Source organism: Sinocyclocheilus grahami, unplaced genomic scaffold (assembly GCF_001515645.1).
Source record: "Sinocyclocheilus grahami isolate Dianchi unplaced genomic scaffold, SAMN03320097.WGS_v1.1 scaffold22.1, whole genome shotgun sequence".
Taxonomy (NCBI): Eukaryota; Metazoa; Chordata; class Actinopteri; order Cypriniformes; family Cyprinidae; genus Sinocyclocheilus; species Sinocyclocheilus grahami.
Window position 1 is genome coordinate 704,901 of NW_015505201.1, and position 15,010 is coordinate 719,910.

The 15,010-nt window shown below is 37.0% G+C and overlaps 1 protein-coding gene across 1 annotated transcript; it reads right to left on the minus strand.

Moving 5' to 3' along the window:
* Positions 1–28: 28 nt before the first annotated feature.
* Positions 29–10,234, minus strand: LOC107559308 (tetratricopeptide repeat protein 38). The gene is made up of 14 exons (XM_016243081.1): positions 10,153–10,234; positions 9,551–9,628; positions 9,391–9,472; positions 8,913–9,084; positions 7,902–8,075; positions 7,683–7,758; positions 7,106–7,225; positions 6,938–6,997; positions 6,679–6,717; positions 5,321–5,402; positions 3,732–3,897; positions 2,017–2,176; positions 1,862–1,935; positions 29–773 (listed from the first exon to the last, which is right to left on the minus strand). Exons 1-14 carry the CDS (start codon positions 10,180–10,182, stop codon positions 686–688), a joined length of 1,401 nt encoding a protein of 466 aa, XP_016098567.1. The 5' UTR covers positions 10,183–10,234; the 3' UTR covers positions 29–685.
* Positions 10,235–15,010: the final 4,776 nt, after the last annotated feature.

The following is a 15,010-nucleotide window of genomic DNA, read 5'->3' on the forward strand; positions in this document are numbered from 1 at the left end:
ATGCATACAGCACTGAATAATACGCAGGCATCGTTCTGTCTCAGATCCTCATTTCTGAGATCCAGAAAGAGATCAGATCTGTCATGTAGAAGCAGCAGACAATCACCTGCAGTGCCGCCAAACTCTCTCACATTCGGGAGTGATGCTTTCATTCTGCACTGACTGCTCTCACACTTCCAGCACAATTTCCTATCGGTTTCATTTCACTATGCCTCGGAGCCAGGTCTTATTTATTTGCCATTTTGGTTTACATTTTTTCTGCTATTTAATAATAAAAAAAAAGTTTGTCTGTAAAGCTTGTGCGTTTGTTTATTTCTTCATTACAAATTCAAAAGTCTGGAGGCATAGTTGCAAGTTTATTTTTAATGCATACAGCACTGAATAATCACGGTCATTTGTTGCATGACTACTGTTCGGACTTGATTAACACGTAATGCAAAATGAAAATATTTTCAAAGACATTCAATTTCATTTATGTCTTGCGATGTAGGAGGAAGAGACCAGACTAACAGTTTAACACTGCTGGAGGAGTGAACCCATTAAACACAAGACTTTGCTCAGCACAAACTCTTAGGCTGTACTCAGGCTCTCTGATCTGATGTCTAGTTAAATGTGTTAGGAAAGCAGCTCGTAATTAAACCAACAGAGAACAGGCGGTTAACCGTGAAGGGAATGGGGTCTGAATTTAAACATGTAAGGAGTGGGCTCTCTGGATCAGACGGTCTGTGAGCAGGGAGTTTGGCCGCACTGCGTCTCTCTCGATCAGCATGCATCTAGGGACAAAACCACACAACACCTGCTTCCTCAGAAAGAGTCCAAGAAAATCCCTGCAGGAGAACATTTCTGTCTGAATGAGGCATTTTAAAAATATTCACATGCACTTTTTGTGTACAACCTGTGTAGAACAGGTGGGAGTTTGCGATTTGGAAGAGTTTGGATTTATGAGCACTGCATACTAATGAAATGCAACATGAAAATGTATGTTTGAATCTGAATTACACTGAAATACCTGGCATCCACAGAGAGTTTGGTTATAATTAACACATCAACTGACATGACAATTCATCTTTAATGGGAAACCTGTGGCCTAGTATGGCATAGTTTTATTCATTTCTACATGAAAATGACTGCACTTCTGTTGTGTGCTTTTGTTCACAACCAGTTCAAAGAATGCAGAGAATTTTCACCCATTTTTCTTTTTTAAAAGGCCATGGCTTTTGATCTATTATACTCTTCAGTTAACAAAAGTTATTGTTTTTTTTGTTATTTAGTTAGTTATATATTAACTAACACAGATTAGTTAATAGCGACTAGAAGACAAAACCAAGTTGAGAAACCCAGGTTTAAAGGAACGTTCCCATAACATAAAATTCAAACTCTATCAAATGCAATTTTTTATTTTTCCCACCCACAACAAACAAAAAATGCATGAAGTTTACTCAAAACAATAAAAATAATAGATAGATAGATAGATCGATATAGACAGACAGATAGATAGATAGAAAATCAATAAATATTTCACAGTGACATCTACAACATAATAAAACTAAATATAAATACAATTTTATTTATTTATTTACTTGTCTCAATGAAGCTGTTTGACAAATACATTAATATATTTCATCAGACAAAAAATGTTAACTGTAAAAAAAAATTTTTTTTTTTTATTGTAACTTTGTGGAACATATGAACACACCTGTTTTGTCAAATAACATCATTTATTATTAATATTATTATCTTAAAGATTTGATCTTATCTTTTCAAATTTTTTTCTTTAAAGTGCAGCATAAAAGCACAAAAGACAACAAATGAGCTTTTTGAAAAGCATTTTTCACTTAGAAGGGTATAACACAACGTTTACCTGGCAAATTGTTGGTGTTCTTTGTCTCCAGACTTCATGGCAGCATGAATAAGGAGCTGACTGAAAACATCTCTCTGGAGAAGAACAAATAAAGAGGTTGTTTAGAATGGAAACACTGCTTATCTTATTCGTACTGTAGTGCTGTGGTGAAAGACCTGTGCGTCACTGCCCCCTATCTCTACAAAGCGGTCTTTGATGGGTTTGAGCAGCTCCACGGCCTGGCTGTAGTTTCCCTGGTCATACTCCAGCAGAGCCTGACACATGGGCAGCCCCACACGCTCGGCTATCTGGAGCTGATGGTTCTCCGCTGGGTCTCTGAAGGAGGAAAAGTGTTCAAATGGTCATTTCTGTCATCATTTAATCATTCCTTGTACAACAAATACAACTTTTTTGGAGTTTGCGAGCCCCTAGTCAATGTATGTTAACCGCAGCATGAATGTGAACTGACTTTTTATTCAAAACATTTTATTCAAGAAAATTATATAGTTTTATATCAAATGTTTAGAAGCTTTATTAATTGTTTAGACCATAGGTTTTCAAACTGTCCACAAAAAGGTTGACGACAAAGCTAAAATAGTGTTAATTTATAAATAAATCAATAATTATTATTAACAATATAATATTATTTATCATTATTATTATTATTCATATTTCAATTTATAATTTTATATAATTTAGTAATTACATACAGGTTAAGGGGACATTCACACAGAATGCGTTTTTGTGCTGCATTGTTTTTCAATGTAAATATGTGCTAGACGGATCTCACAATGGATCGCAAAAATGTGAGACGCAGAATACTGGAACAAAAAAAAGTAAGGTCTAGAGGAGTTTTTTTTTTTTTAAGTTTAAAAGAGACACTGCAATAGATGCAAGACATGAACGCAACGGTCAAACACATCTGTCTACCGTGTGCTTACATAGAAAAATATGATTCTGTGTGAACAGCCCCTAATACGGTTTCATTCTGCTTTATCAAATTAATTGAAATCAAAATTATTTTATTCTATTGATATATTAAGCCATAGTTTTGTTTGTTACTCAACATTACCTTAATGCCGAGTAGAAATAGTGTCAACTTAATAGGAACTAAATATTTTGCAGATTTTACACATATTTATAATGTTTTGAATTTTCACAGCATACATTTGTGCAGTACATGAAAATACATAACTGCCTTATATATATATATATATATATATATATATTTTAGATGGTCTGGTCTTTTTTATTGTTGCCAAAAGCCTACAGATAAAGAGTGGGTAACGAAGTAGAAATAGTGTCAACTTAATAGGAACTAAATATTTTGCAGATTTTACACATTTATAATGTTTTTGAATTTTCACAGCATACATTTGTGCAGTACATGAAAATACATAACTGCCTTATATATATATTTTAGATGGTCTGGTCTTTTTTATTGTTGCCAAAAGCCTACAGATAAAGAGTGGGTAACGAAAAACATTGTGCACTTTGTGAAAACACTGCCTTCTTTGAACAGATGCTGTGCTGAAAATACAGCTCCCAGAGGATTCTTCTCCATCATGCTATCTTATAAAACACAGCATGCTGACAAGAAATGTATTTTTGTACTCTGTGATACTTTCGATACACTCTGTGTTCATTCTGTACAACCTTTCCTGGACGTTTGTTTTGGCTGCTATGACAAATTGGAATGAATATGCATGCAGCGCATCAGCCTTGAAAACACTAGTCTTCCCCAGAGCAGGGACATTTCTTAGAAATCTTACACGGTGCCTGAAGACACGGTACATTCATCCACAACTCGACCTTCTCAAACTCCCACCCGTGAGCAGAACCTGGCTGCAATGTAATCTCTTGAGTGGGTTATGTAATGTTTGCGGCTCACTTAGCTAGTTCCTGGAGACTCTCCAGCAGGCGCTGAGTGGTGGCGGTCTCCTTGCTACCCAGGGAAGCCATGAGGAAGTGCAGGTCATTAAAAAGTAACGTGTGGTCTTCTGTATGTGGCTGGGTCACCTGCAGCAGCTCTCGGTAGCGGTCCTTCACGCTCACACCTGCAATGAAAAACATTTTATACACACAAACAAACAGCTGCACCACTTTGGGTGCATTTCAGCACGAAAACCTGCCTCTTATTCAACCATAATGCAACACGTCCAGTTTCACATCCCAGCTCATCAGTGTTTCTGAACCATGCCTACAGGCAGCTAAACCAGCCAGACAGAGAGGGACGCTTCACTGGCTGCTACCAGCTTCCCTCCTGATGTCTCAAGGTGCAGTCACGATAGACTTCACACTCCATCCGTTTTCATTCATACGCATGTGAAAGTTCATGTTTGCGAACCAAAGTTCAAGTGAACGCTGTCCTGCGAATTAGCATAGTAAAAAAACTTTTGAGCTCTTTAGAGTTATTTACAGAACACACAAACTTGCATGGTTTGATGCTTTAGAATGGACTTCAGAGGCTACTTTATTAATAACTTTTTTTTTTCTAAATAAACACATGACTACAGTACATTCTGGTTAGTGCTTCTGTAAAACTGCTTGAAAGTAAAACTGACTATACTTTTCAGCAAAGACTTTAAACGCATCCTTGAAAACAGATCATGACAATCTGTACTTCCACTGTGCCCATAAATAGGCTAAATAAAAAAAGAGCTAGAGCAGTTTTATGTAACGTTAGCCATTTTTCAAACCAGATCACCCTAAGATCAAGAGCAGAAAGGTTGAACTCCCCTTTATCTTCTATTTATCTTCTCTGTGGAATGTCACAAATCCTCACGTCCCAAAAGATAAAATATCTTCTAGATGACTGGCTGAACTACACAGATTGCACTGTAAATGTCTCTACCTGCAACTACATGTTCCACAAGGAAACATGAAGGGAAACATGTTTTTCTTTTTTTTCCCAAGCCTTTCCAAGGAACTTGACTGCAAAAATTGTTTTCTTAATCAGTACTTTTGCTATGTCTAAACTTGAGATGCAAAATTGTTTAATATAATAGTTTTTCCTTTTTTTGTGTGTTTTAAACATAAATCAAGACATTTTTAAAATATAAATACAGATCAGTTATTTTATTTTATAACAGATTCATGTGTCTGTTTCTGTTTAGCAACAGCCCGGTCCTGTTGTTTACAGTACAAGCAATGCCCACATTTTAAACCCCAGCCATCTGCTGTTTTCACCAGTCTAGTTCTTTACCCAAAATACACTCGTTTTCAAGGTTCAGAAGCATGCCTAACAACATTCAAGTGCTTTTCACATCACATCATGGCTTTTCAACACAGCAGATTCACATGTTATATTCCAGCGCAGACTTCAGACACAACCTGCCTTGATTAAACGGTCAAATGCGAATGTGTTCAGCATACGCTGGCTGTTGATGGATTCCTACCAGAAATAGACTCAACCTCCTGCTCAGAAACAGTGAGTTGTTCTGTTTTCAATCTCTATTTTGAGACTGGATGATATCTCACCCTCCATCTCTAGTCTGTAGAGCAATGAACAAGAGTCTACGACGTCCAGCATGGCTCCAGACTTCACACTGCGCCGAGAAACCTGAAGAAAGGTTTCAAATGTCACATTACCACTAACAATCTCAATTTTCATTCAAATTATTACATTATATAATGACTTTGACAGGTCACGAAACTAAGTCATATACTGAATAATTCAGATAATTCTAACTAATTCCATAAATATGGATGCCCCTTTAAAATCAACAGGTTTGACGATTTCAGCTATATCCATTGTGAACAGGTGCATAAAATCAAGCATACAGAGTATGTAGAGGCCATCATTTTAAATATAATGCAGTGTATGCATTCTCTTCTAGCATAGTTGGCAAAAACAAATGTCCAAACTAGAATGATTTCATGAAATAACTTGACCTGACCTGAACTTAAACATCACTACCTAAAATGCTTGATGCATGAAAGGAAGGAAATCTCCACATCCAAGATCCAACATACATGGAAAGCCTTCACAGAAGTGTGGAAGAAAATACAGCAGCAAAGGGAGGCCAAACTCCATATTAATATTACATTTTCAACAAGCACAGATGGGTTCTGGTGGTCTCAAACGTCTGGCCATGTAAAATCACAATACACTACTTTAACTACTGGGATTTATATAACTGAGCTGATTTAAGTTATGTAATGTTTGTTAATGGCTTATGAAAGTTATTAAGGCGTGTTATCTACATTTTTAACAACTTTCTAAATATAAAGTGCTCTTCTAAAGAGTGCTGTGGCTTCACTTGACTGACTAAATGCACCTGCTGAGATCACATCACATCAACCCTCCCATTCAAGATAAAGATTTTACAAAATAAAGAATTATCAGTTACATAATTGCTTTAGACTTTAGTTTCACAGCTTTCAATATTCTAATTTCCATTGACTGACGGTCGGTTGAGAGTGTGCCCCTGCAGTATATATTCAAGAGAGTGTAGCCAAAAGATTTTGCCCTGACACCCATATGCTCCTGTCTACATCAGTTCAACTTTCCCCAGCCTGAATCCGTCACATTCCATATGGAACACATGACAGGATTCACACTTCTCCTCTGGTGTGACTAATTACATTCACTACATGCCTGCAAAATTTATCATACACTTGAAAAATAAGTACTGTGGTGGTACTGCGGGTGGTATCAGATGCCACTATCTTTGATATACACTGAATGCTGTGCCTTGTTATTGACAGTTCAAAGAATACCATGCTACTACCATGATACGCAGAAAAAAATATTATATTGGAAACCACCGTAGTACCATGCCACTTCTTTGTTAGCAAATATAATGTTAGTGGCAAGAGCTCAGCAGAGCACTGACCTGCTCATCAAAAATCTTCAAAGCTGCTTCATAATTACCCTGTGGATAAAAAACAATTGACTAAATAAATAAAATTAACGTGTGTGTGAAAAAAAATGAAAATGGTAAAAATAAATAAATACAAAATATATATATATATATATATATAGAAAAGAAAATTCGAATTTTTCCACATGGATAAATGTTTTGAAAAAATGTGTTTTAAAGTAATAAAGTAAAAAGTAATCATTTTTTGCATCCCATGTTGTTAGAATTTTACCTTTTCAATGTGATATAGAGCCCAGTGCCAGTAATTATGACATGCCAGCATGTCACACACCTTTAGGGGAGATATAACACTATATGACCAAAGTTTTTACAATCTTCTTTACAATCACAGTGTGCTTCTACATGTTAATCTTTATATGTTCTGGATGGTATTTCTGACCATCCAGTCTTTCTCTGTAGAGGCCATGAACTCCAGTCCCTTGTCCATCTCTGCCTTCATCTCATGGACATGAGCCACAGAGTGGACACTCCATCCGTCCTCAGGGGTCAGAGCCAGGGCCTGCAGGCACAATGAATTACAATAATGGTGCATTCAGTTAATGATATTTATAAAGCAGAAAATACTTTTAGTAATTACCTTTAAATATAAGTTTATTTACTTGTTTGTTGGTATAAAATTATAAGTAAAAAATAAAAAATATAAGAAATTAAATAGTTCTAATTTTCTGTGTGGGGAACTATAAAATATTCATTGTCCAGTACACTACATTTTATTGGACTTGTGAAACTGAAATCTGATATTCTGTTTTTTCAACAGTTTTGCAAGACAAGAACAGCACATTTACTATGTCTACTGCATGAAAAAGAGGTTTATCACATAAAATATGAATATAATCATAATTAATAATGCATGAATTATAGCTTAATTAGTCATTTTTTACATTATAGTGCCATAACAAAGTAGTGAGCAATACTAATGAACAACATAAATTTAATATGTAGTTAATCAAAACTACCTCTTTTGCCATTTTTTCAGCTTCATCATACAAATGAGTCTCAAGAAGCCCAAAGGAATACATCCCTTTAAGATAACTGGAAAAAACAGAAAACATCCAATGAAAACATAATACTGTATATACTATAGTACAATATATATTTTACAAGTAATTCACAACTCATCACATGGTAAAATGCATTCCAAGACAGCATTGGTGGAGCACTGGCCGGGCACCTGCCTGTAGAACGGCATATGCGGTTTCCAGTGGGGCAGAACCCTGGCCACCGAGTCCCTCATCTCAGTCTGTTCACCCAGGTAGAAAAATCCATCATGTGCAAACTTCAGTGCCAGCATGTCTGTGGGGTGATCCACCAAAACACCCTCCCAAACCCCACAGGCCTTGTGCAGGGCTCTGAAACACACCATTCAATCTACTTCATCCATAATTCATTTGACATTTACAAATGTATGTTTTTTTTAGTAGCATGTATACACTATTATAGTATTTTTTCATGTTTAATTAGCTTTTATTTTTATATTTTCATTTTAATTGATTTGAAGTTTTAATAACCGTTTTGGATTTAAAAAATATATATTTCTATTTACCTTTTTTAAATGTAATTTTAGTACTTCAACTTAAACTCATCTCAGCACTACTAATAATTCACCATTTCTAATTATAATTTTTTCGTTTTATATTTAGATTTTATTTCAGCTTTATTTCAATGACTGAATATGATTTTAAATAGTTTTAGTTTATGATAACACTGTATTAAAGTCAAAATTATTCTGACGACAGTCCTTTTCAAATCAGAATTTTTTTTACCACCCAAAATGTAAAAAAAACTCAAATTAAATTAGCCACCTCCAACGACCCCTCTGTTAAAAGTGCTCTTTTGACAAAATACTCTTGGTTTTACTAAAGCAAATTCATTAGTGCTGAGAACAGAAATGATTGGAAAACGTCTGTACGAAGGTTTCTTTATTCAAGAATTTTAATCAGGCTAAAACTTTCATATGACAGTCACACTCTTTTCTGCCCAAGGATACAAGTGAGCATGAATCTTAAAAGAACCAATTCATAACTGCTTGTGGGCCGAAGGCAACTTTGCTTAAAATGAATCAGAAAAAGACCTCCATTTACAACACTGGCTGCAAAATCGCCATAAAAATACAGAAAATCCTTTTATTGAGTGGGCAGATGTGAAACGTTCATAATGTCACCTGTTGAATGTTCTCATGCACTCACCCTTTAGAGAAGAGCTCCACGGCTTTCACATGGTTCCTCTCTCTAGACGTGAGCTCCTGAGTGTCGGCCAACTCCACAGTCCTCCTCACAGCGCTGGCCAATCTCTCGTCCCGCAGGACTGAACTTCCTGTTCCTACCAACTCCAGCCCAGTAGAGATCACATGACCCATCACTGCAGCACAGAGAAGACGCTAATGAGGACTTAGGAAAGCCTTGACTGGCTTGTATCACTGTGAAGGAGTTTATCTTGCGATAATGACCAGCTGAATGCACATTCTCACACTTATTACATGGCTACTTACCAAATAAACACAAAAATACTTAAATATTATGTGAGAAATCCTTGTGGGGTGATTTAAAAACAATGTGATAGCAGAATACCACAGCTGAAATCCAGAAACCACTTAATATTTACAACCTTTTTTTCTTTTACAATGGCTTTTAATGGACTACAATGGACAGTGTTGCAATCACATACCAAAGTCCGGGTCTGCAGCTTTGACGGCTGTAACACAGCCTTCTATTCCTCCCAGTGTCTCATTATTACGCCAGGACACATACTGATCACCAGAGACAGAAATATTCAGGTTAGTTATACAAATACACACAGTTATCAGTATCAGCATATGCATATGTACCTGAGACAGTATAGCATCGTATAGTTTACAGGCCTCATTACTGCTGGTGGACAGGGGCAGACCTTCTGATTTCCATGCCTGACAACACATGCACAACAGAAATGATACACTGTATGAAGTGTAATTGAAATTTGTTGGCCTAGTAAGATTGCTTGAACTAGTTTTGTGCCCCCAACGCAATATTTAATACAATATCTAATGCAATATACTGTGCAGAACATGCAAAACACATTAACTTTACTTCTTCTAAACAAGTAAACTGATCTATTGTGATACAGAAACTGCTGACAAATTACAAACTGAAACCTATTCTTATGAATAACTGCAGCTTTTACATGTTTGTGCACTTATTGTCTGTACTGTTTACAACGTGTATTATGTAGGTTGTATTGTTTACAAAGTTTTTGTCTTCCACTGTTTAGCTTAATAAAGTGATCTTAACTAAGTAAACGCCACTAACAGGGTTCAGCTAACTTTTATATAGACATTTATGTAACGAGTTCGGATTTGCAGTTTTTATTATCTCGAAAAACTCATAAAAGTTGCTGCCGTTAAACGCATGCACTGCGAATTACACATTGTAAACGCAATTCATAACTTGCCTTGCAGTCTCTGAAACTCGACACGTTCATTCTCACAGCCAGAGGTTTCCTTCAGCGATGACAGACAGACTCGTGAACTTCAGCCTTTAAAGTCGGATCTTTCAGATGAATCATTTGAACCGGTTCACAACACCCGCTCTGAATGATTCGTTCACGAATCGGACTGGTGCTGCTAGCCGTTCTAGTGTAACGTTTGTATGAGGTATTTTGAAAAAATCTTTGATGATCAAAGATAATGGATTCCTTGATGTGACACATGGACATCAAGGAACCATCTGCCATTAAAGCACCATAATGTTTGGTTTATGCTTGACGGTCCACTCAAACATGAGAGTGTGGATGAGCAGATGCACTTTTAAGCCGCATGCTTTGAGAAGAACTAAAGCAAACGTTAAAAGCACTGTTGGATCTTCTGTTATTTGGTTGATCAGTTGTTTCTGTTATTAAACGATACAGCTCTGTAAAGGAGCTGTGAGGTTGGGACAGGTAAAACGCTGACAGTTTTAGAACTCGTGAAGAGCAAACGACAATCATGCTGTTATTTAAATTCACACTTACAGTCAGCAGAGCAGTTTCCCCCAAAAAAACACAGTCTGTCATTGTATCAGGTCTGCTCTAATGTACTAATTGAAAACGCATTTCATGCTATGCTTATCCTCTTTAGGAAGTCTAAAGTAAAGTGTGTAGAAAATAAAAGTAGAACCTTGATATGTAAAGCCAAAATATGTGCCTAACGTATGCTGCTACTGCTGAGGGCTGGGTGATATACCAATCATTTACCACATATTAAATTTTTTGTTGCTGATATAGAATTTTAATAGCATACAATTCTGGCAAATTTGATTACCTCGCCTGAATCAATTCTTTCAAATTTCCTGACTCAAATGCTGATTTAACAGTTTATTTGGTTCAACTGTTCATGAAAATCCTTGCATGGCACATACACAAGTTTTAAAATGTAATACATAGTATTCCTGTTTATTACAATGTTTGTGCATATCAATAAAATTCAAATGTTGCTTCTTGCTTAAAGCATACTGAATCTATTTGGCAACTACATAAATAAAATAAAATATGCTACATCTGTTACAGCTAGCTACATCTGACTATTGAAGCATTTTGGATTTGTGCTGCTACATTTTATTGGCACACTTTTAGTTTCAAAACTATCATTAAAACCGAAAGTTAAAAAAATGGCAAAACCATTTGCAAACAAGCGATTAGGCAAAAATTTTAAGAAATTAAGATTTTTTTTCTTTAGATATAAATAATTCTAATTAATAACACCACTAAATAAAAAAATGCTTTGTGATACAAAATCAAATCAAATGCTGAAATTAAAAATTAAATAAATCAAATATCAGTCTTATAACATTTTGCAGCAAATGCATTCATTTAGATATGGAATCGAATACTGGCAAAAGGCCTGAAAAATATCATCCAGCCCTACTGCGAATTTTAAGAAATTAAGATTTTTTTTCTTTAGATATAAATAATTCTAATTAATAACACCACTAAATAAAAAAATGCTTTGTGATACAAAATCAAATCAAATGCTGAAATTAAAAATGAAATAAATCAAATATCAGTCTTATAACATTTTGCAGCAAATGCATTCATTTAGATATGGAATCGAATACTGGCAAAAGGCCTGAAAAATATCATCCAGCCCTACTGCTGCTACAAATTTGTGTTTGTACATCAGAAGCACTGACGCAATCTGCTGGGGGAAATCCGCTAAGCCTGGACACACATGGGCAGGGGAGAGGAGTAGACTTTGTAGTTGAAGGGCAAAAGCAATACTCCACAGGTCCAGTGGATTGTCAAAGTGACGCCGCTGGCCATGTTGTTATGGTAACATAGCTGGCCGGCAGCAAACATGACGGGGTTTACGTTACCTTCAGGGGCACAGCAGGGGCAGAGGTACAGGGCTCTTCGGCGAGGGGTCCTGACATAGGGCTCAACTTCCACAACACAGGAAAGGAATGTGAGAGAGATAGCAGAGAGAGAGAGAGAGAGAGAGAGCAGAGTGGCAGAGGTGGCCAGAAGGGTGAAATCAAGAAAGAGGAGAGAAAGAAAGAAACGTGGAAGAGAAAAAAAGTGAGGAGCGAAATCAAAAAGAGAAAGAACTCTGGGGAGAAACTGAAATAGCAGAGAGAGAGAGAGAGAGAGAGAGAGCAGAGTGGCAGAGGTGGCCAGAAGGGTGAAATCAAGAAAGAGGAGAGAAAGAAAGAGACGTGGAAGAGAAAAAAAGTGAGGAGCGAAATCAAAAAGAGAAAGAACTCTGGGGAGAAACTGAAAGCAGCAGTGCGATGCGACATATTGCGGGGGAAATGATACGGGACAGAGCGCAAACATGAATGAACTGAGGAAGAGAGGGGAAATATCACGCTACTCTTTGAACTTTTCCTTCTGTGCACTACTGAGGGCAAAGAAGTGGCGGCCTGAGAGCAAAACTAATGTCTGCACAGGCTACATCAAAGAAGTACAGTATGCAGCTGTAGCTCTCCTGAAAAATTTGGATTTTAAGAGCTAAGGTTGAATTATTATATCATCTTTGGGGATGTTCCTGGATTTCTCAATCCTCTCACTACGTCTGATGTGGAAATCAGCCATCTATATGGCGGGTGTCAAACCTCTAGAGAAAAAAAAAAAATAAATTAAAAAAAAAAGTGTCAAATGAACGTCAGAAGAATGATTGGCACCACAGTAAAGGTCCTTGCACACTGAGTCCGAAATTTTCGTATGCGTTTTTTTTTTCGTATTCGTCATCCTTTCCTATCAAAATGCTTGCTACGGATGCGAAAACGCAGAAAATCGAAACCTGGTCTGAATTTTTTTATGACGGACGAAAGTTTCGGAGGCAGTGTGTAAACGTGATTGACAACGTGAGGCCGTATTTATTTTTCAACGTGCGAAAATTTCAGACGAAAAATTCAGACTCAGTGTGCAGAGACCTTAAAGGATTTCGCCAGTGGAGCAAATTAAAAGGCAGATCCTTGTACAATTCTTTGTGCTCTGCATGGCTGGGAAGACAGAATGGTCTTAAAATGCTGAACCAATTGGATGAGATGTCGTGTAATTCACAACAAGGGACTATCGCAGAGGAGTTTGTCAACGCAACCCTCGAAAGCTCGACTGCGACCTTGTCTGCATTCAGAAACTAATCAGCACTTATACAACACCGTCTTATGTGAAGGCTGAGGACATATTTAGTTTCCTATTCTACATAAGTGACCCCTATTCTGACCTCATCAACACATACAAAGCAAATAAACATTAAAAGGGGCATTTCATTGAAAGGATCTGTTTCAGTCTAACATGCACCGAGTACTCGTCTTAAACAGTGTCATCTCATATCGCTGGCTCATCCTCTGCAATTATGGGAAGAATCAGGGAACTAATTATCCATGAAAAGCAACAAGCTCACATTCTTATGCAGACATGCATGGAAACGACCCACGGAAAACAGGCCATAAACAAACGCACACTGATGCAAAGTTACACAGAAATCAACAAAAGCTTTCAGAAGTTTTTTTTAATTGGCTACAAAAATGGGGACAACTATATTGCTTTGGATAAGACAACCAAGTTTTCCTGCCAAGAGATGGCGTAGGCCTCAGAACGCTGACAGTAATTATGCAAAGTGTTTTTGGGCTCGGATTACAAGAAATCCTCCAACTGTTAGCAGGTCCGCCACCAACTAGTTTGCGATGAAAAAACTCACTTTTACAGGAAAATCAATCTAAGCGAACAGCTCACATATTAGCCACTTAATCTCTGTGCAACTGTTACAAAAATGAAAGAAAATGTAGCCACAAGAAGCAATTATGGGGTTGCAGCATTAAAACGCCAAACAGAAGTCATACGAACTTTGGTGAATTTAGCTTGCTTTTGGATTTCAAATGCTTTTTCCATCAACGTCTTGAGACCATTTACTAGAACATTTATAAAATGTGCATATGTTTTACTTACCTGGGTTTCCTAATTAAACAATACTCTTTCTTAGCACATGTAAAGACTACCACCCTGGGAAGACAGAATGGTCTTAAAATGCTGAACCAATTGGATGAGATGTCGTGTAATTCACAACAAGGGACTATCGCAGAGGAGTTTGTCAACGCAACCCTCGAAAGCTCGACTGCGACCTTGTCTGCATTCAGAAACTAATCAGCACTTATACAACACCGTCTTATGTGAAGGCTGAGGACATATTTAGTTTCCTATTCTACATAAGTGACCCCTATTCTGACCTCATCAACACATACAAAGCAAATAAACATTAAAAGGGGCATTTCATTGAAAGGATCTGTTTCAGTCTAACATGCACCGAGTACTCGTCTTAAACAGTGTCATCTCATATCGCTGGCTCATCCTCTGCAATTATGGGAAGAATCAGGGAACTAATTATCCATGAAAAGCAACAAGCTCACATTCTTATGCAGACATGCATGGAAACGACCCACGGAAAACAGGCCATAAACAAACGCACACTGATGCAAAGTTACACAGAAATCAACAAAAGCTTTCAGAAGTTTTTTTTAATTGGCTACACAAATGGGGACAACTATATTGCTTTGGATAAGACAACCAAGTTTTCCTGCCAAGAGATGGCTTAGGCCTCAGAACGCTGACAGTAATTATGCAAAGTGTTTTTGGGCTCGGATTACAAGAAATCCTCCAACTATTAGCAGGTCCGCCACCAACTAGTTTGCGATGAAAAAACTCACTTTTACAGGAAAATCAATCTAAGCGAACAGCTCACATATTAGCCACTTAATCTCTGTGCAACTGTTACAAAAATGAAAGAAAATGTAGCCACAAGAAGCAATTATGGGGTTGCAGCATTAAAACGCCA